At 27.8% G+C, this 21,169-nt stretch overlaps 1 protein-coding gene across 1 annotated transcript in view; it reads left to right on the top strand.

Annotated features, from left to right (window-relative positions):
• Cep290 (Centrosomal protein 290kDa) overlaps nt 1-21,169 on the top strand; it is a 220,744-nt gene that overhangs the window by 41,756 nt on the left and 157,819 nt on the right. The window contains exons 3-7 of the mRNA XM_075382073.1: nt 2,219-2,328; nt 5,347-5,550; nt 8,275-8,410; nt 12,812-12,948; nt 18,574-18,696. Of these exons, the coding sequence (XP_075238188.1) occupies nt 2,219-2,328; nt 5,347-5,550; nt 8,275-8,410; nt 12,812-12,948; nt 18,574-18,696 (710 nt within the window). The remainder of the gene's footprint in view (nt 1-2,218; nt 2,329-5,346; nt 5,551-8,274; nt 8,411-12,811; nt 12,949-18,573; nt 18,697-21,169) is intronic.

Raw genomic sequence — 21,169 nt, forward strand, 5'->3', positions numbered from 1 at the left:
GTAATTTTGATGTAATACAAAGCATAAAGCATTAGGAATGCTTTATGCTTTGTATTTTGATATTTATTTGTTGTTTTTAATTGTGTTATTTACATTTAAATAACAAAATAACTGTAATAATAAAACCCATTAACTGCTAGGTATAAAAATGTAATTAATCAGCTAAATAGTTACAGATAGTATATAAAGATAACAACTAAATAATATTGCATTTAATAACAATTCACATCACAAATATCTCAAAAAAGGAAATAGGAACATATTTCATAGAGTGTAATGAATTCCATTGGGCATTGCTGCAATTAAATGAAAAATAGAAGTTATTTAATACATAAATAATTTAATAAAAAAAACAACTGAAAACTTAGTAAGAAAAACATACAGTAAAGAGCTTTATAATGTGTTAATAAAACTTGAAAATCATTTAAAAATGTTTTTGAACCTGTGATATGTTTAATAAATGTGATATGTGTAAAATAAAGTATGATCTATGTGAATACACTTACAAGATTATTTAAAACAATCATTGATACAATCATCATTGATTGTGTAATAATACATACATACAATCATTGAACAATGATTCAGTGATTGTAAACAGATAATTAAAAACAAGATCTTTAGAACATGTGAGGATATACAAAATTTAATTTGTAAAAAATCTACCATAACTTAGGCACCCTCTTATAAAACTTAAGAAATTGCCATTTTTCTTAAGGCTATTTTTTGTTTAATTTTACAAGTAGAATCCGAAGAAGTATATAGTATAAGAAGTATAAGTCTATATAATATACACACACAGAATGCATCATGAAGTTTTTCCGGGACTTTCATAACCTACTCTTGTACTCGTGAAAATAATGGATTAAGTTCACGTAAACATGTCTTAAAATGCTTTGTTTGCCAATTACGGCAAGTGAAAGAATTTCAATTGGGTTTCAGCTATCTCGGTGAAATGAGGTCTTAATGAAATTTTTAGGACGTTAGTTAGGGGCAAACGATTGAACTGAAAATCTAATAAAATAGGTGACAGAACTTTATCTGCAGTAGTTTTTAAGAAAGCCAATAAATTGTTTGACGTACTATAACTTTGTTAAATGGATAATAAACACGTAAAAAGTTTAAACAAAACTTGTAGAGAATTTAACTCTTAAAAAAATGGTGGAAGATAAGTTGAATAAAACAAGGAAAATTTATAAATATTTGATTGAGAAACAATACACTAGATCAAAGTCCATACGTACCAGTTTATAATATATATTCAAAAATGAAATCGCTATTTTCAACACATTTCTTGAGATGCTTCTGTACTGTTTTTTGTTAGTTCTTCAGCGTTGCCCGTAAGTTGATCAGCCGCGTTCATAATGCGGACACTGTATCTTTGTTCTGTGTACAATAGTTTTAATCTATCCCCAGATGCAAAAATGAAAAAAGTGTTAGATCAGGTGATCTTGGTGGCTAGGAATGTGGACCGCCAGGGCCGATCCATTTCTCAGGGAAATTTATGGTTTAAGTGAGTGAAAACGGCACAAGAGAAATGGGGGAGGTGCGCCATCGTGCTGAAAGTATACTTTGCGTCTCAGCGCTAGAGAGATATCTTAAAGCAGCTGCGGCAGTTTTTGAAGAAAGTGCAAGTAGATCTCAGCATTTAAGCGGCCAGATAATATGAAAGGTTGTTGAACTAGCTGTTTATAATAATGTTAAACCTTGCTTTCAGTGTCCTCCAAACCATTGAATGAAAAACTCCGATCCGCTTAAAAAGATGTATGCTGACGCCTGGACTGCGCTGAACTGCATCGATAATAATTTCATCAATAATGGCCTCGTATTGGACAGATCGTTCGTAGCTGGTACGAATACTAGGTAGTGAACTTGTTTCCCTAAGATAGCAAAAAGTCGCGTTAATTGTCTTGTGATCCGGAATCCTGCGATTCATATTCTATTGTAGCATTACCATTATAGATACTCAGAATGAATACCATGTCAGTGTATTCCTCTGTATAAGTACGGCATTAATTCAATGGCAAATCGATCACGTCCTAATCTTTCGCTAGACGTAGCTCGAAAACAAAGCGTTTTCAGACCTATGTCTATATGAACTTTTTCCATTATTTTCACCAGTAGAAAATATTCTGAAAGTTTCTCCCTTTATTTGTGGTATATTTCTGTATAATAATTATAAAAATAAATCTATTAAAACTTTTCCGATTTTTACTAGATGTTAATATCGAAGAGCTGGTTAAACTTGAGGTTCAGAATGAACAGCTTGTGACTGAATTACAAGCTCGGGAGAAGGAGTTACTTGATGAAAAGAGGGAAGTTGAAAAGGTATTAAAAAAATTGAATATTATTAATTGTAGAAAAAATATTCTAATAAAATTTTTAATATTTCTTTTAATTTTAATATATTTAAGTGTATTTTCAAAAACTACCATAATTCAATAAGTAAAAGATTAATATCTGATTAATATCTGTTAAAAGTTGCTTTTAGTTAAAATCTATATTTATAATTATTATTTTATCTTCAGAAATAAACATTGTTTTTGTATGTCTGCTGAGATCTATAATAAAAAAGTGTTTCAAATTCATTTATTTGTAATCAAATTTCTTAAATCATTTGTAGATGTTATAGTATTTTTCATAGTATTTGCTGATTAATTGCGCTTCTGCTTTGTATACATTTCATTGAATTTTTTACTCTTAAGATGATGAATCTAAACTTTCTCTTAATTATTTGAAAATGGTATTTTCATAAACAACCATTTATACATTTTCTTATTTTTTATTACATCCATTACTTTACAAAAATACAAAGGTTTTGTTTTATTTAGAATACATTAGACCAGTGATTAATGACAGACAAAGTTCATGCTTTCATTAAGAAGCTTGATATCTGGATTATTTGCCTTCAAAGCAAAATTTTTTTGTTTGAACTCATTTCCAATTTAAAATTTGGATAATGAAGACAGTAATATTCACCACAGTCTGGGTAGTATGAAGATGAATTTGCATGAACTAAAAATTCAGTTGGTGGAGTATTTCTTGGAAGATAAAAATGATTTCTTAAAGAGATAGTACTGAATCCATTTAGTGAAAATGTTATTGTAGCTGCTGTACCAGTTGAGATTTACAACCAGCTCACTGAAATATCTGCCGATAAAATGTTACAACTACAATTCACGTATGAAGATTAGATACATTTTGGCTTGCTTGTCGAAGTAAATTGTGTGGAATGTATATATTGTAAACACTAAATATATAATGATTTTCAATTAAGAAGCTGCCACAATTGGAAACTATTTTGAGTAAAATAAGTACTCATGTTAATCTTGAAAGGAATCTAGATAATCATGTTTTTTAATTAGTATTATTTAAAAATTCATCAACAGAGTAATATTGTTTCTGTAAAAGAAAACTTTTTAGTTGTATTTTAAATAAATTGGTGGAAAGACTTTTTCATATGGTTGGGATAATTTATTAAAAATGTCTATGAAAGTGTAATAAAGCGTGTTAAATATAATAAGTCTATTAAAATAAATTTAATTTTCTAAATATAGTTCTACAAGGTTCATACGTATGGGTGCCAGATGATGAATGATCTGACAGCCCATTTTTGTATTTTAAAAACGCATTCTAACTTTTTGAGGGCGATGAAACTTTATATAAGAATATAATTATGTAGGATTAATAAATTTAATAATGATGACAAGCTTAGCATTTTATAAGGGGCTTCAGGGCAAAACAGTATGGCTTGATTTTGTTACAGATGAAATCAATTTGAATCATCCCATGAGAGAACTTATGAATCATCCCATGAGTAAAATGAACTTAAAAATTTCACTTTGTGGGCAACAGAAATACTATTATTATTGCTAATGGGAATTCTATCCACATGATCAGCTATGTTTCATCTACCTGAGAAGCGCATTGCGCAATGGTTTATAATGATTTAGATGGTCACAGTCCACCTAAGGCAGGTCCATTAATAAACAATAAAAAAAGCAAGGGATGTAGAATACTTCTCTGAGGCATTCTGCATTCTCTATCTTGAAGTGAGGATCTAAATTTTACATGTGTATTTTTACAAAAGATAAAACTTCAACTACTTGTTTATGATTGGTAATGTATGACTTTATAAGCAGCTCCTCTGATTCCATAGCCAAAGTTTTTTCATCAGTAAAAAATGTGTAACTAAATTGAATGGTTTATATATATATAAATAAGAATTATTGAACTTGTATAATTATGAGTTTGTTAAGCCTGTTTAAGTCTACTAATGAATAAGCTCAGTTTTTAATTAGTGCAATAAGACTTGCGACTGAGTGTGACACTTATCTGTAGAACACTGAATTCTATTGAAAATTAGCAAGAATAGTTAATAGCTAGTGTGTGCATCGCCACGCTTATGTTTCTGAAAAAAGGAATGTTGATTATGTTAAATAGCTGTTAAGAAAAGATTATTACTCTTTTCACACATTATAGAAAAAGTACTTAATGTAATTTTAAGTACTATAGCATAAAAGTAACAAAAAAAAAAAACAAAGGCTCAATTATCACAGGGCCCACTAGTCAGTATATGCCTGGTTATTCTTTTTTTATTATTAAACAATAAAATCGTAACTTTGTTTAAATTACTTTAAAATATTTTTTTTGCCCAAAATAACATTTTTTTGAAATGAATTATGAATAATTCAATGTTCTTATTTCTGTGAAATAGTAATCTGATACACTTTGTGCACTTGATTGCAAAATAAAAGTTTGTGTGAAATAACCTTTACAACTACTGTGATTTCAAAACTACTCAATGTCAGCTTTTTTTCACTCTTCATTTTTCATGAAATATTAATTTATTAAAAAATTAAATATATTGCTTTGAATAATGTTAAAAGTGACATCATTATTAAATAATGTCCGTTTTTTATATTGTTTATCTTCCCAGGGAGTTTTAGAACATTTGTTGGATTTAGAACTAAAAATTTGTTACATGTTGCAGAAAATATTTTTGTAGTAGGAATAGTTCAATAAAGTTTGTGCATCTAATGTTTATTACTTGTTCTCCATTGAAATAAGTTGTTCCTCTATGTTCTTTGTTAAAATGCTTTTATAATTTCTTGTTGATAGTTAGATCAGTTTAGTTGATGATACTTAGCTAGGAATATTATTTAACTAAAACTGCTGAATTTGTGATATGAAACCTATTTCAGAATGTTTTGTTTTATTTTGTACATATTGTATTGCAGTAAAAGTAAGAAATAATTTTTTCTAGTGACTAAAATAATTCATTTAAATAAAAACATTTAAATACAGTTCTGACTTGAAGACTCTATACTCTTTATTTCTTGTTAGTTTGCAGGACAGGTGATGATTTTAGAACAGGAAAAGAATGAGTTGCGTCGAGAATTGTCTGCTCTTCAAAGGGAAGCTCGAGAACAGTATGATTCTAGAATGCATTCCAGTTCTCCTGAACATACAATAGAGAAGCTAAATGAATTGACTGAATCTGTTAAACAAAAAAATAAACATATTACTCAGCTTCTTAATGACATTGAAGTTAGTTAACCTCTTTATTTGTTAAATAAGTATGTGTATGAAATTATAAATAATTTATTTTATTTCAGTTATTAAATATCCAAATGCATCATAAATATGCTATAAACACTTACAAGATACAGCATTTGTGAGAAATATTCTTATAGTTATGATAAATAATTAAGAACACTCACAAGTTAAAATCTTACCTATGTAATAATGTAAGATGTCAACATTAACTTTGCTGTAGCAGATTAGAATGGATTAATCTTGAGTAATAAATATACTCAGAAAATTCAAACAAAATCCAGTATTATTACTAAAATTGCTTTGATTATTAAAAAATATATTTTTTTTGAGTTTGTGATAAAAAAAGTTACTGTAATATTTTTTTTTTTTGTTACTATTTAATTCTAATATTTCCATTCTCTTTTCTGTATTAGTTAAATTCATTCTTTATCGTAACTTTAAACCTCTTTAAAAATGTATTTTTCCTAATTTTGTAGTTTAGTGTTCTGACAATTTATTGTTAAATCATGGTCTGATGTGATTTTACCTTTGCAGTATTTTTTACTAGAATACAAAAACAATTTGAGAATATATTCTGCTGGTGAAAATAAACAAAAAAGAAAATATAATCACAACTCCAGAAATTTTTTCACGATACGGCTAGTAAAATATTTTTCCCTGATTTTTTTCTCACTCAATAAATTGAGATTAAGTTTATAATTGTATATGTTTTTATGTACAGACTATCAAAAAGGGAAATCTAGAACTGTATCTTCAGCAATTTCTTAGAAAATAGTTTTAAACTCAAAAGAAAATTTTTTTTAGATACAACAAATTGTAAAAAAATGAATTTACTTAATTAAAGTGAATAATAAAGAATCAAAAATTAAATAAAAAATATATTAATTAGCAATCTTTAAAGTTAATCACATAAAAATCAATTATGAAATGCTTTCATGTTCAAAATTTAATTTAAAAATAAAGCTATATAACAAATATTTTTATTTTGTAAGTTAATAATATAAGTAGTTCCCCCAGTTAAGTTTTGGGTATTGTATTTGAATGTTTTTAAAGGTTCAGAAATGAATAAAATATAGTATATGCATAACACACTTTCAAGTTGCTATTCCAATTTTTTTAATGAAGAATATGTGAAAGTAATTTTTGTTTAGAAATTTTGTAACCAAGAATTTTGGAAATATAATGACAATTTTGGAAACTGCACATTGTGAATATCAAAAAATATTTTCTTGAAAATCTTTGTTCATTATTTCTGTTTAAATATGATTGGTTAATTTCTGTCGTCTCCCTATCTCAAGTGCCAAGAACAAGCTTTGTTTTGATAAAGAAAACATAATTCAGTATGTTTAATGTGCAAATATTGGCCCGTTCATTTCTAATGAATGTCTTTCAGGAAATATGTAAGTAACTTTCTTTTAAAATAATGTACCACTTTTAGAAGATAAGTCAATGAATAATTTCCCAGTTTGATGAGGCTCTTCAATATCTTTGTAAAAATCCAGGAATTACATGGATACCGAGGAACATCTTGGATCCAAGATGTTCTGGTCTAATATCACTGAACTACTATCTACAATAGGATCATAAAAAAACACTGTAGTTTGTAAATATAAGAAAAGAATTAGTGATGAAAATTTACATCACAGAAATTATATGTTACTACAATACAGAGATACAATACTGAGAGCCATTGAAGAAATTTTGGTAACCACCAATATTACCCTATAATCTGTGTCCAAGAATTTCAGTAGATTGTTACTGTTGGTGCAGATATGAGGGCAACATTTTTCACATTCTGTGACTCAAAAACAGGGAGTTTCCAGACCTAGGTTTGTATGAACTTTTTTTTTATTTTCACCAGTAGAATATATTAAAAAATTATTTAAATTTCTTGATGGGATACTCTGTATTTGATTGCAATTATTATGTTTAATTTTACAAATTCATGATAAATTATATTTATTAAATTTTGAGGATTTTTTTGTTGTTTATGATTAGTTGAAGTTTCAGTATGTGCATTTGTGTTTCTATTTCTCATAATTAGTAACATTATCAGTAGTATTATTGGATTTATATATTGGATACCTATGTGTTACATGTTATATAATTTCAGATTTTTTATTAATGTTGTGCAGCTTTTTTTTAATATTTGGTTGTATACTTGTGTATGTTCTCTGTGTTTCTTTCAAAATTACTATGTAACCATTTTGGGTAACATTACTTTTTAATTAAGATTTATTTCTTTTGTTATTAGTGTAAATAATGGCTTGATGATCGATATTATTTATGTACATGTTCAGATGTTCATCAGTTAATGCTATAAAAATATTTGTGTTATTCTGTTGTGATTTTATTTATTCATTTATCTTGAGATAGTTTCATCATTATTAATTTTTTCTTTTTTTTATTAATATGATCACTTCTCTTTTTTATTGATTAAATTTTTAATCTGTAACACTACTCTGAACAAGAGTTTTTTGTGGTGGTTTTTATCCTATCAAGTGAATGATTGTGCATTTCTCTCTTTATAATATGCAACAGCAAACCTGTCTGTTCTGATATGAATGAAATATTTTTTATTTGTTGTGCTTGAGTTTGCTTTAATGCTTTTGATGATGGACAGTTCTTGTTATTTTAAGTATTAATAAGCTTATTAAAATATGTGTATTCTTTTAATTGACTGTTGTGTGTAGAATATTTATTTATGTTCACCAGCTCTTAGAAAAGGAAAACAAAATATTAAAAGAGAAATTATCATCAGTGCGAGATGAACTTGAAGATGCAACTCGCCAGATGACTAAACTTGCTGGGGATTCATCCAGCTTGCATCATTCAATTCATGAACAGCAAGGTTAGTTCTAAAGTGATATGTAAAAATCTTTCTTTCTTTGAATCTTCAATACTTTTCCTTCTTTCTAGTATTCTGCTCAGTAATATTAGAAATGAGAAAAATAATAGAAATGATCAGTAATATTTAATAAAGAAATTATGAAAAATGAAATACTCAAATTATTTTTGTAGATACTCTTAGAAAACTGTGAGAAAAGGATCATTCGTAGTAAAGTTAAAACAGAATTGTAATAGTCATAAACAGATATTATATAACAATGTTGTTCCACAAATACATAAAAATTATTTGGACCATTGTATTGTATTTTGACCAACTGTGTATGGTTACATATTGACAACATTTTGTTGTAAAGTCTTCATCTATAAAATCTTCATTCAGCATGTATACCATTTGGAAAAACATGATTGCAGTCAGTGGATCAAATATTGTCTATAACTATTGGAAAATAATGCATTAGCCATATAAATTTTCTTTACTGATAAAGCAATATTTACATATAACGATATTAACAACAATAGAAATAGCCATATTTATTCTCATACAACTTCTGAATCAAATGTCCAACGCAATTTTTCAGTAAAATCTGGTGTGGTGTAATAGGAAACATTTTGATCGACCTTCATTTCTAATCATTAATCAGGGGGATGACATCTAAATTTTCTACAAAATGAGCTTCCTCAGTTTTTATGTATTATAATGTTATCATGTATGAATGTCTTCAGTATTCTTAATCTTTGGTTTTTTAATAAATGTGTGTTTATGTGATCACACATGAATTGAATTTGGCCAAGGGGAACAAAGAATGTAGCCAGCCAATCTGATTTGAATCCTTAGCTACTTCATATATTGGAACCTAAGAAACCTTAATGAATGTTCAAAAATGTGGCAGTGAAAATAAAATTTTATACAGAATCATCTTTGAGCTGATGAATGTTAAAGAAAGCAGCTAGCTACATTCATAAATAATTATGCTGAGACACATTGACATTGAAGGTGGATTTTTGAGATGAAATTTGGTTTTGGTAGAAAATTGTTGGAAAGACGTATACTTATCTTTTAACTCATAAATTTTAAGTTAGTGCAAGATTATCAGAATTTTTATTTTATGTTTAGTTTTCAATAAAAATGGATCCTTAAAAATATTATTCTGCTTTTCTTTTTCTTTTTTTAGCTTTAGTCACACCAACATTTTCAGAATTAAATTTTCTACAAATTTTATTGTGAAGTTTTATTTGGTTTGCTGGAAATTAAATTTGATAAATTTTCAATAAAGAAAAACATATTTCTAACAAAATTTGTACAGGATTTAATTCTAGAAAATAATGTAAATAGAAAAATATTACAATTTTCAAAATTACATATATTACAATAAATGTAATATAAAATGTAACATATATATTATTATATATTACATATTTATTTGCTTATAGAGTCTTAGAACACAGAATTTTTCCTGGTAGATTGCTTCTATGTGATTATAGTGCTAAGCAACAATTTTTATATGAATCACTCTTTAAGCCTAACTTTCCACTCTTATTTGATGATGTAGACTCCAGTTCCAGTAAGTTTTCGATTCAATTCAGAGATCTAACTTGAATAATTTCTTTCATTTTTCTTTAGTCTAAAGTAGCCCATCAAGCCCATTAGCTAAAAAAATAAAGTTGTAATTATATTAAGAGAAGTGAATAAATTTGATGTGTGTGTTGAGAAAAGTTCCTCACAAAAATTCTGTTGATTAAACATTTCCATATCTGATAGATGTGATCTGACCCAACTGTATGTAATTGAAATGAATTTCTATTAATACAGAGTGGAAATAAAGTGGAAATATCCTGTTGCAGTCTTGTGGATGAAACATATATAAAAATCTGGTTTGGATGAAATAATCCTAAGAGATTTTTGGAATCAGTATTTTGTAATAAGTGAATTATTTCCCTGTGAATTATAAAATCATTCATTATTAACACTGGACTACAGATTGGAAAAAAAAATTTGGAACAGAAATGCCCATAAGTGAATATTATTCTTTTTTGTGCACTGAATCTCAAAGTGTAGTTTTTCTACATCATCCATCACATTTTTTGTTAATGCACCCTTCAGAAACTGCTAAATAATGAAATTTTTAAATTGATCAGTTTATAGGTATAATAATTTTGTAATGTTATATATTTTCAATACTCATATTTTATTTTGTTAATTAAATTTAAAAAAAAAAACCTTGTAGAATATAATATATGGCTATAACAGATAAAACCTACCAAAAATGTTTGATCAATGGAGCAAGTGAAATAATAAATTAGTTGTTTCGTTTGTCTACTGTAGAATTCTCTCTTTGTAGAAACCAACAGTAGTCACTCATCATCAATTGATCCCATCTACCTTTGCAATGCTGTTCCACTTAAAATGTACGGTGGAAGTGTTCTCGCTGCTCATCACTTACAGCATCCAAATTTTGTGGGAAAAGTCATAATAGAAAAGCAAAAAATGAATTTTTAATGTCATTTGACATTTTATAAATTTTTACAGTTCAACAAAAGCTGTTGTACTAAAAGATCACTCTATTTTCTGCTTTGTTATATTTCCAAGAAAATTATGGACTAAATCCTTAAATGACTTCCATTCTGCTAGTGCTTTACATTATTTTAACTTATTGTCAAAATTTCCATCTTAGAGTAATTTTCTAATTTGTGGGCCAACAAATATTCCCTCTGTTAATTTGGTTTCATTTAACTTAAGAGACACTTGTGTTAAATATTTAAATCCTTCTCCTTCTTTACTTTAACAAAAATTTTTCAACCCCAATTTTATATGTAATGGTGCTAAAATAACATACTGAGTGTTGACTTAAGGAACATATTTAATATTTATTGCCCAGGCATCAAAGTGTCTCTTTTTGGCCACTCTTTAACCACTCAATGTTCACTTGTTGCACAATGTTCCACAAACAATAGAATTAGCTTATTTTGTAAAGCCATCTTGCAGATCGATATGAAGACCAATCAATACATTTGACTTTGCCACAGATACCGCCATAACTGATCATCATAATTGATTGCTTTCTGAATTAATGGCACACATTCATTGTTTTTTCATTCCAACAGCATGTGCTAATGGTACAGAAGGATTCTTGTCTGAATTATGCAGTAGCTTTGCTTTTAAGCTTGCTTTTGCCAAATCAACGAATAGCCATCAATCATCAGCATTATAAGCAATACTAAGATCAGACATCAACCTTCTACATTACAACAGGAACACAGCCTTTCATAGTAAAATATTTCATCAAGTCTTTATTTCTGTTTCTAAAATATGAAATTTTGGTATTCGTAGTCAATAAATTCCATAGGGTGTATGTAAAATTTGTGCTTGCTGTTTTGATAAAATCAACTCACGAACCAAATTGTTCAAGTTCTACTTATGAAATGGAATGTGGGACTGTTGATTTTTCTGGTATGAAATTATCTGTTGAAGCTTATGACACCAAATTATTTTCAGAACTATCCTCTTCAGAATCTGAAATATCCTGCCAGGAAGCTGGGGCTGTTGGAATAGGTAAATCGTCTCCTTGAACAATTGGTTTCATAATCAATGGAATATGTGGGTACACTATATTACTTTAATTCTTTGAAGAGTGGCGTTTGTTTAAGCAGTTGTCATAGTGATTTTGTTTGTGCCAAATCCCAGGTATAGCAAAAAGCAAATGCTTCTTTTTCCCTTGTAATCATTGTGTGAGCTTAAGATAACACCTAATACATGTTGTATGCTATGCCCATTGTTTGTTTAGTTCTCCCAGTGGACAACCAAAATAAAGCCCATATGCAGATTTCATCAGTCTTGAAATTGGCATTTCTCTTTATGGTGAACTCACCACAGACATAACAAAAAACATTTGGAGAATTTTTACAGAAACACGTTTGCTGGCTGACGTAAAAATCCCACTATTTCAACATTTGATTAATTTATGAAAATAACCTAAAACTGATGAACCGAAAAAACTAATGGACAATAACTAACTCAACTTGCACAATTTAACATGTTCTACTGCACAAGTTTAACCATCAATGGCTTTAGCTACACTGCAAGTTTAAATGTTTTAGAAATATTATTTCACGATGATTCATTAGTTAAACTGTGGTTAGGGTGCTGTCATATTTTTAATGCAACTTTTACTTATTCTGCAATTACTTACACTAATCATATTGTGCATAAAAAATGGCAAGATAACTCAAAAATATGACATGATAAAACATTTTTAATTACAATTTCTTTTCAGGATAAAAATACTTTATTAAACTTTCATTAACAAATCTGTTCCAAAAATTGTGTAGACAGCCCTTTTTTATTACTTTATTATTTATGATAACATCATAGTCTATATATAACATTGATTAAAATTTTTTACAGAAAATATTGAACAGCTGGAAGAGCAAAATGTGGCTTTACGTAGGCAGATAGCTGAGCTTGTTGCAGAAAAATGCAGCAGAGATGAACAGCTTGATCAGTTGGCGTTAGCTCTTGACTCCAGATTTGAACAGTGGGAGGTATGTATTAATTATTAGTATGTATGTAATACCTCTTATTACTTAATAGTAGTAGTATGCGTGAATTATTCATGTGGGAGGTATGTACTTGTAATTAATAGTTTTTTCATTATTCAGCAAACAAAAATTAGTACTGGTATCAAGATATTTATAGTTGTAATAAATATTTACAAGACAACCATTGTCAAAACTTTGTAACTTTTTTAAACCAGTGCAATTTGATAATGAAGTAAACTAAACAAACATTATTTCAAATTTTTGTTGTTTGTTATTAATATAATAACGTATATTGAAACATGTGCCTTAAGAATTGAAGCTGATATCAACTTAGTTTTCATGTTGGTTGACGCTTTTCCTTGAGTTTATGTACTGATGTATGAAATTCATTCATCAGTATTTTATTTTCAATTCATACATCGTATACCTGAAAATGCATAACTAGTAATTACAATATTATAAATTAAAATAAATACTATGAATTTTTTATGATTAATTTTTTGAAGTAAAGATTAATTTAATATTAGAACTTATCATATCTGGATTTTCTCACATAATGGGAAAACCAAGAATTGGAAAAAATTATACAATCTTTTTTTTTTGTACCTGTAATTTCTTTTATGTTTTAGTTCTAATAGAAATTTGGAAAACTAGGTACTTAATTTCATTTTGTCATGTGAACAAACGTATTAATTCAGTAGTAGTAAAAGTTTACTGTTTTTGTGATTTATACGTAGGAAAATAAACTAGTGTCTTTAGACAGAGTTGCTTGAATGGCTTTGAGAGAAGAACTGAATCTGACATACATCAATCAGTGTTCTCTGAAAATAGTGAGTGTTCTATAAGTAATTTCAGGTTTAATTCTCATCTGTTCAGTATGATGAGAAGAATAAAGCTGGACAGAAAAAGAAAAAAAAACTTTATTCCCTTTCAGGAAAAATCTAGAATGGAATTAATATGAAAAGTTGTGTATCAATATATATAGTTGTGTACTATATATATAGTTGTGTATACACAACTATATATATAGTTGTGTATACTATACTATATGTGTATAGTATACATGTGTATTGTATACTATATGTATAGTTGTATATAGTTGTACACAACTATATATAGTTGTGTATTTATATATATATATATTTTTAGTATATGTAAAAAAATAAAATATTTTTATAAACAGGCTGTCTCACAAAAAACTGAGAAACTTTCAGGACTTGTTCTACTGATGAAAATAATGAAAAAAATTCATATAAACATAGGTGTGGAAACACTTTGTGAGTTATGGCTAGCGAAAGATTTCACTTTATTCTAGCTTTTCTAATAAAAAAAAGCCCTATTGTAATTTTTGGGACCCAAATTAAGGAGTAAAGTTTGGTGATATCTTATGTAATTTGAGCTGGAAATAGGATAAAACAAGTCCCAGAACTATAACTCCAGTCGTTTTTAAGATATCCAACATAAAACACAAATTTTTTTGTTTTTTGGTGTTGTTCAATTACTTTGTTAAATGGATAATAAGTGCGGAAGACTTTTTAACAAAACTTGTTGAAAATTTAATTTGAGAAAATTAATATAAATACACCCAGTTTAAAGTTAATAAAAACTTGTAAAAATTTGTTTTTTATTGAAGCAAAACAGACGACAAGTAGACAGAAAATCATATTATTTTTTCTGTATCTAATAAACATTCTTTTGAAAGCATTCTTTTTAACCTTTCTTCGGTGTATCAGCATTTATGAACAAAAGGGTCATTTCCAATTCTTCATTTTCTGTTGGAACGCCAAGTAAATCATCGTGTTAATGATGAACATGTGTGATTCAGCATATTCAACATAGTCCAGGCACTAGTACAACTCAAATTTCATGTCGCACTGGTTTGTCAAAAAACAAAGTATGGCACATACTACAGAAAGAAAATCTTCATCCTTTCTGCCTGCACAAGGTTCAAAATTTCTAGCCAAAGATTACCCCCCGCAGTTAAACTTGTGTTAAACTTGGCTTCTAGTCAACACTAATAAGGTAAATTAAATTTTATTTACTGATGAAGTCACTTGAAGTCACTTTTATGAGAAATGAAGTCTTCAGTTCTAAAAATAGTCATTTATGGAAAAAAGACAATCCAAATGGTACTGTGGAAATCAGTTTCCAACATAGATTTCTCATTAATGTTTGCTTAACATTACTTATGTTATGTGTATACATTATATGTTATGTGTAACATTATTTATGTTATGTTTTATATAAAGTTTGGGACCATTTGTTTTCAATGAAAACCGTATGGGAAATGCATATTTTCATTTCTTGAAAAATAATTTGCTGGGTTTTTTGGAGGATGTATCTTTAGAAACTAGATTGCCAATTACTTTTCAGCATAATTGTACAATACCAGATTTATTTTTAATAGCTAGAAATCACTCAATGCTAATTTCATAAACTGGATTGGACATGGTGGACAAATCAATTCTCCACTACGATCACCTGACTTAAAGCCATTAGATTACTTCATTTGGGGTCACATGGAAACAATAGTAAACCAAGAAAAAGGTAATACTAAAGATGAGTTACTCATTAAAATAAGAAATGCTATTGAATTTATATGAAACAATCCTGAGATAATAAAGCCACGGGAAATATTTTACATTGAGCAGAATGCTGTATACATTGTGAAGGAGGGAATTTTGATAATTACTGAAATGAGGCTTGTTATTTTGTTAACCATTTACAGTTTCATATACTTTATTTTTTGTTTTGCTGTATTAATTATAATATTTATTAAGTACAGAAATAATAATTCAATTTCCTGTCTATTTTTTGTCTGTTTTGCTTCAATAAAAAATTTATTTTTAAAAGTTTTTATTTACTTTTTATTGGCTGTATTTACATTAATTTTCTCAGAATTAAATTCTGAACAAGTTTTGTTACTAACTCTTCTACTCTCTTAGTTACTTAAGAAAGCTACTTTACTACAAAAAAACTTTTTACTATAAAAAAACTTGTTTTTCGACACTGAATTTTGTTTTATGTCAGATACGTTAAAAACTACTGGAGTTACAGTACTGGGACCAGTTTTATCCTATTTCCCAGCTCAAATTACATAAGAAACCATCAACTTGACTTGTTAATTTGGGTCCCCAAAAATTTCATTAGGGTTGCTTTTTATTAGAAGAGCTGAAATCCAGGTGAAATCTTTCACTAGCCGTAACTCTAAAACAAAGCATTCCAGTCTTTTGTTTATATGAACTTTTTTCATTATTTTCACCATTTTTTTTTTTGTATTAAATCAGGAAGGGTTGTAATAAAAAATTTTGTTTATATTAATGGATAATTGAAGTGTAAAGGATTCAAGTTTTCTTTGTTGATAATTTATCGTTATATCTTTAGAAATATATATAAATGGATATTAACAGGTGATTTTAAACTATGGAAATGGCTTTTCATAATTCAAAACTGAGATATACTAGGAGGTAGAAACAAGTGCAGATGTATAGTTACAAAATTACTGTACTACTTTATGGTGCGTTTGAAATTTTTGTTTGCAATCTTAGATTAAACTTTTTTCTTTTTTTGTAATTGGATATGATTCTTAATATTAACTTTATGAGAGACTTTTGACAAAAACCATCTCTTGATAAAATGCCTTCATTTTTGAGTGATAAAGATACAAAAACAGGAAACACTGAACCTGAAAACAGCAGTAGTAAAATAAGATACAGAACACTCTATAGTTACTTTTTTATTTCATATTATCTTCAAAATTACAACTTCAAAAAAAAAAAACTTTAAACAGTTAATTTTGGAATAAATTAATTACATTTTTTATATATATGTATATTACTGAAATTAATCTTTTTAAAATCCGTATTATTCCTCTGGTACTATTAAATTATATTTTTAATCCTATTAAAATATACCTCCTAGTACAGAATATTGAGATAAGACATAGCTTCCTTAATTAATTTTACCATGAAAGTAGTTTCATGGCATCCTGTAAAATAATGAAAATGGATAATAATTTATTATAAGAGTGCAGCTATCTGTTGCAGTTTTTATAAGAATTTTAATTTTTTGTAGGAGACAGTCCTACAAAAACTGTAATAGATAGCAGCACTCATTTAATAAATTAATACACAATTTTCATTATTTTAGTATTTTTAATTTTTAATATGCAGTTACACATTTTAACCATGACTCAGGATGCAGTTCCTATGAAAGTCCTTTCATGGTAAAATTAAAGTAAGATATAATTATGACTTACCTCAATATTCTATACTAGGTGGTTTATTTTAATAGAATTTAAAATGTATATATATATATATATATATATATATATATATATATATATATATATATACATTTTTGCTTTTCAACCTTTTATTATAGGGTTTTAAAAAGTGACATTACCTCTGATCTAAAAAAAAAACTTAAGGAAGAATTATTTAGTTTAAATATTGCCACCTTTTCTAGAAACAAAATAAAAAACATATAAACTTACATTTTTGAAAGTTGTATCTGATCAACAGGCTGCCATAGATTTATCTAAAAGATGAAATAATTTTGTTAGGTGGATTGAGATATATCTGAAAATCTTATTGAGGATTTAAAAAAGGGTATTTTAGATTTATGCTGCAATGTCATTAGAGTAGAAGATGCAGATATTATATTAAGATATTGGAATCAATCTAAAATGGAACTCGTCCAAATTTCAGTATCATTTATTATATACAAAAAAATTGACTATCCTTTCCAATGTTAAATAAAGGAAAGCAATATTTTTGTTTTTTTATAATTTAATTACAAAAGCAAACAAAAAGTGGGCAATGGTATTTATCAGAGTAGAATTTTACAAAGGAAGTCATGAAATGGTGTAAAAAGTAGAGAGAATTTAATTATCAATTGTGATCAAAATTAATGTTTGCTTTTAGATGCAGTGGATTATTGTCCATATTTTGGTTTTGAAATCTCATCCTAATCACTACACAGTCTATCTGATACGTCCTTTTAGTTCTTGGCCTTATGCATGTTTGTTTGTTGTGATTTTGTACTAGGGTTTTTTTCAGTTACTAGTTAGAATAGATAGTCAATTAATTACCTCTAGAAAAATGAGAAATTATAGATCGAATTAATATGACGGATAATATAAATTTAAAGAATTTCATTTTCATTAATTAGTCATAAATTTATAAAAGACCAATAAAGGTATCAAAGCCAGTTCATCTCAAGTAAGGAGTGTTTTCATGAAGGAAGAAAAATGAAATTCTTAAAAACATTTTTTGATGGCTTATTATACACTAACTTGGATCATAGGAGATCCAGAAAGTTAAGTAATAAAGGTGTTTCAAGTGTGTAACTGGAAAGTTTTGGAGATGTTGTTGAGTTGATAAAAGTTTATAAGGTTTTGAAGTAACTTGCAGAAAAAGGTGACCTGTAGCAAACTCTTAAAGAAGTTAATTGGTTGATCATTTACTAAGGCAGTAACGATAGGTTAATTAAACTTAGTAGGATCTTGAAAGACAAAGATTAGAATTATTGTTGTAACTAAAAGAAAAAAGCGCATCAGAACAGTCAGTTGATTGACAAACAAGAAGATTTGTTACTGTATTTTTATTTTTTTTTTTAAATGTATAGGATATTATGAAAAAGAAAGATCTCGAATTAGAAGAAATGAGACAGCAACTTTTACATGCATCTGCTCATCCACCAAATTTACAGCTAGATGTACAAAATCAGCAGCTAGCTGTTCTTACACAGGTACTTTTTTTATTTAAGTACATTATAAAATTTATTGTTTCTTGTTCATAAAAATATATACAAAATTCATTGTTTATAAATAATATGCTTTTATAATTAAAATTATTCTAAGTTTTCTGTGTTAATTATCTCTTTATTTTTCAGCTTACACGTTTCTTACCTGTAACTGACTCATGTTCTCATTAGGTAGTTGGAAGTATTGTATTTTTCCAAAAATACTTTCTAGATTTTGATAAAGCTTGATAAGGTTGGAACTATAATGAATTTATATAGTAGATTATGTAATGAATTTTCAAACATTTTTTCCAAATTTATTGAAATTTTCATTAAAGCACTTTTATTTGACTTTTTGCCTATCTTCAGTGACATTGCATACATTGTAGATGCTTCTAAGAAGTGATCTTGTGTAAGGATCTTCTAAGATCTTGTGATCTTTACGAGTCCAATTCAGTAATATATTATTACAGTAACATTTGTAATTAAATATTAATAACATAAGTAATTATTTGGTTGGTGTGTCTAGAAAATTCTACAAGGTCTTAATTCAGAGTTCAAGATATCAAAATTTTATGTTTATGAGTTGTGACATTCTGTTTTCTTTCAGATTATGATACAGTGTTATTCATTTTTGTATGAGGAAGTGTATTGAACTATTTTTTTATCTCTAAATCGCACAAACTTCTGGGATATGTATTTTTTTTATTAATTTCATTGAATTCAGATATTATTTTTATTTGCAGATGATAAATAAACTGAGATTAAACAGGTGATAATATTAATCAATGATTAGGGGGAGTATATTTGTTCTTCTAAGTTACCCCTTTTTTTGCTTGTAACTAATACATGATTCATAAATATCTTTAAAACCTGTAATTCATGTTTGTTTAGTAATATAATAGTTAACTGTTTTACTTTTAACAGATTAGTGCAATTTTGAAGAACACTGCAGCTGTTTTTTCATTGATTAGCATTACAAAATTTGATATTACCTTCCAGTAATTAAAGATTATAATTAACTTTTTTCAAATTCTTTTTTTTATAGTGCTCAATCTGAAGATTGCTTGGCAGCCATTCTTCAACTACTGTTTCTAATGATTTATTTCTTCAGTTTGTATAGCTTCCACACACCCTTCATCTTTCAAACTTGATGAAAATATGTTACTCTTAGCCTCCATCGAGATCTCCTCCCTACAATACTTTAATTCTTTTACAAGTTTCTGTCTTATGTAGATACTGTGGCAATACAGACTGTTCTATTAATTATTATAGATCAGGTAATTGCCACTTACAATTTCCATGAATTGAATTTCCAATAGTATTTTCAATAGTTCTTGACAAAAGTATTTCATCACTATTGCTTACTGAGGTTGCCGAGCTCATTTTACTTCAAAAATATGTTCTAATTGTTTTATTTGTCTTTTTCTACATTTTATCCAGTTTTCATTTTTTTCATTTTTTCCTTAGATATAACTTTCTTCTCCTTTTTTTGACACCTTGATTAATAGCATTCTTTAACTTTATATATTCCATCTGATCTTGCAAGCTAGTGGAATTTTTCAACTTCCTTCTTTCCTCCATCATTAGTAAAAGGTTTTCCAAATCTAATTTTCCTGTTGATTTCAAATTTTATTATTTTCTTATCCACTATTCCTCTGCTGCTTGCAGAATCTAATTTTTAACCATTTCCAATCTTGACCTATATTTCTTACTACTTGTTCTTGTATCTTGTTGCTGTACCTGAAAAGTACTTGTGGTTCATGTTTAAATTATTTCATTAATTTGTGCATATTTTGGTAGTTTTTCTTCAGCTCTTTCTTTAGTAACCTTCTTTTACTTGTTTTCTGAATTTTTTCTTACTATAGTACAGTTCATTTGGTATTTGCATAGCATTTTCCTTGTTCACCTTGAAATATTTAGGTGCTGCTTGAAATAAGTATTTACACAAAATGTTATACAGACAGTAGTGAATAAGTTTTCTCTTTCATTTTTTTTCCCATGTCCATATCTGCTACATTTTCATTTACACCCTTTCTAATAACTGCATCCATATTACCTACTATAATTAAATCTTTGTCACTCTTTATGCTCTTAAAAAATTTCATTATTTCTTCAAACATTTTCTCTATTTCCACGACTGCTTGTCTAGCTTATGGGCGCTTACATCTGAATTATCTGTGCCCTTTGGTTTACTGTCTTAACTTAATTTTAAAAAAAAATTTCACCACCACATAAGCTTTAAGCTTGTTCATGGGTTATGAAAAATGGAATTTTGTATCATGAGAAATGCCATGCCTGATCGGGATTTGAACCCAGGACCTCAGGATGAAAGGCTGAGATGTTATTACTCTGCCAAGGAAGTCAGCAAATACTGTTATTGTGCACTTATACTTTTACCTATTTCCTAAATTTGTGATTAGAACTACTACACCTGCTTTGCCAGGTATTCATCTGCCTTTATAGACAATTTCTTGCC

Source organism: Lycorma delicatula, chromosome 1 (assembly GCF_047948215.1).
Source record: "Lycorma delicatula isolate Av1 chromosome 1, ASM4794821v1, whole genome shotgun sequence".
NCBI lineage: Eukaryota > Metazoa > Arthropoda > Insecta > Hemiptera > Fulgoridae > Lycorma > Lycorma delicatula.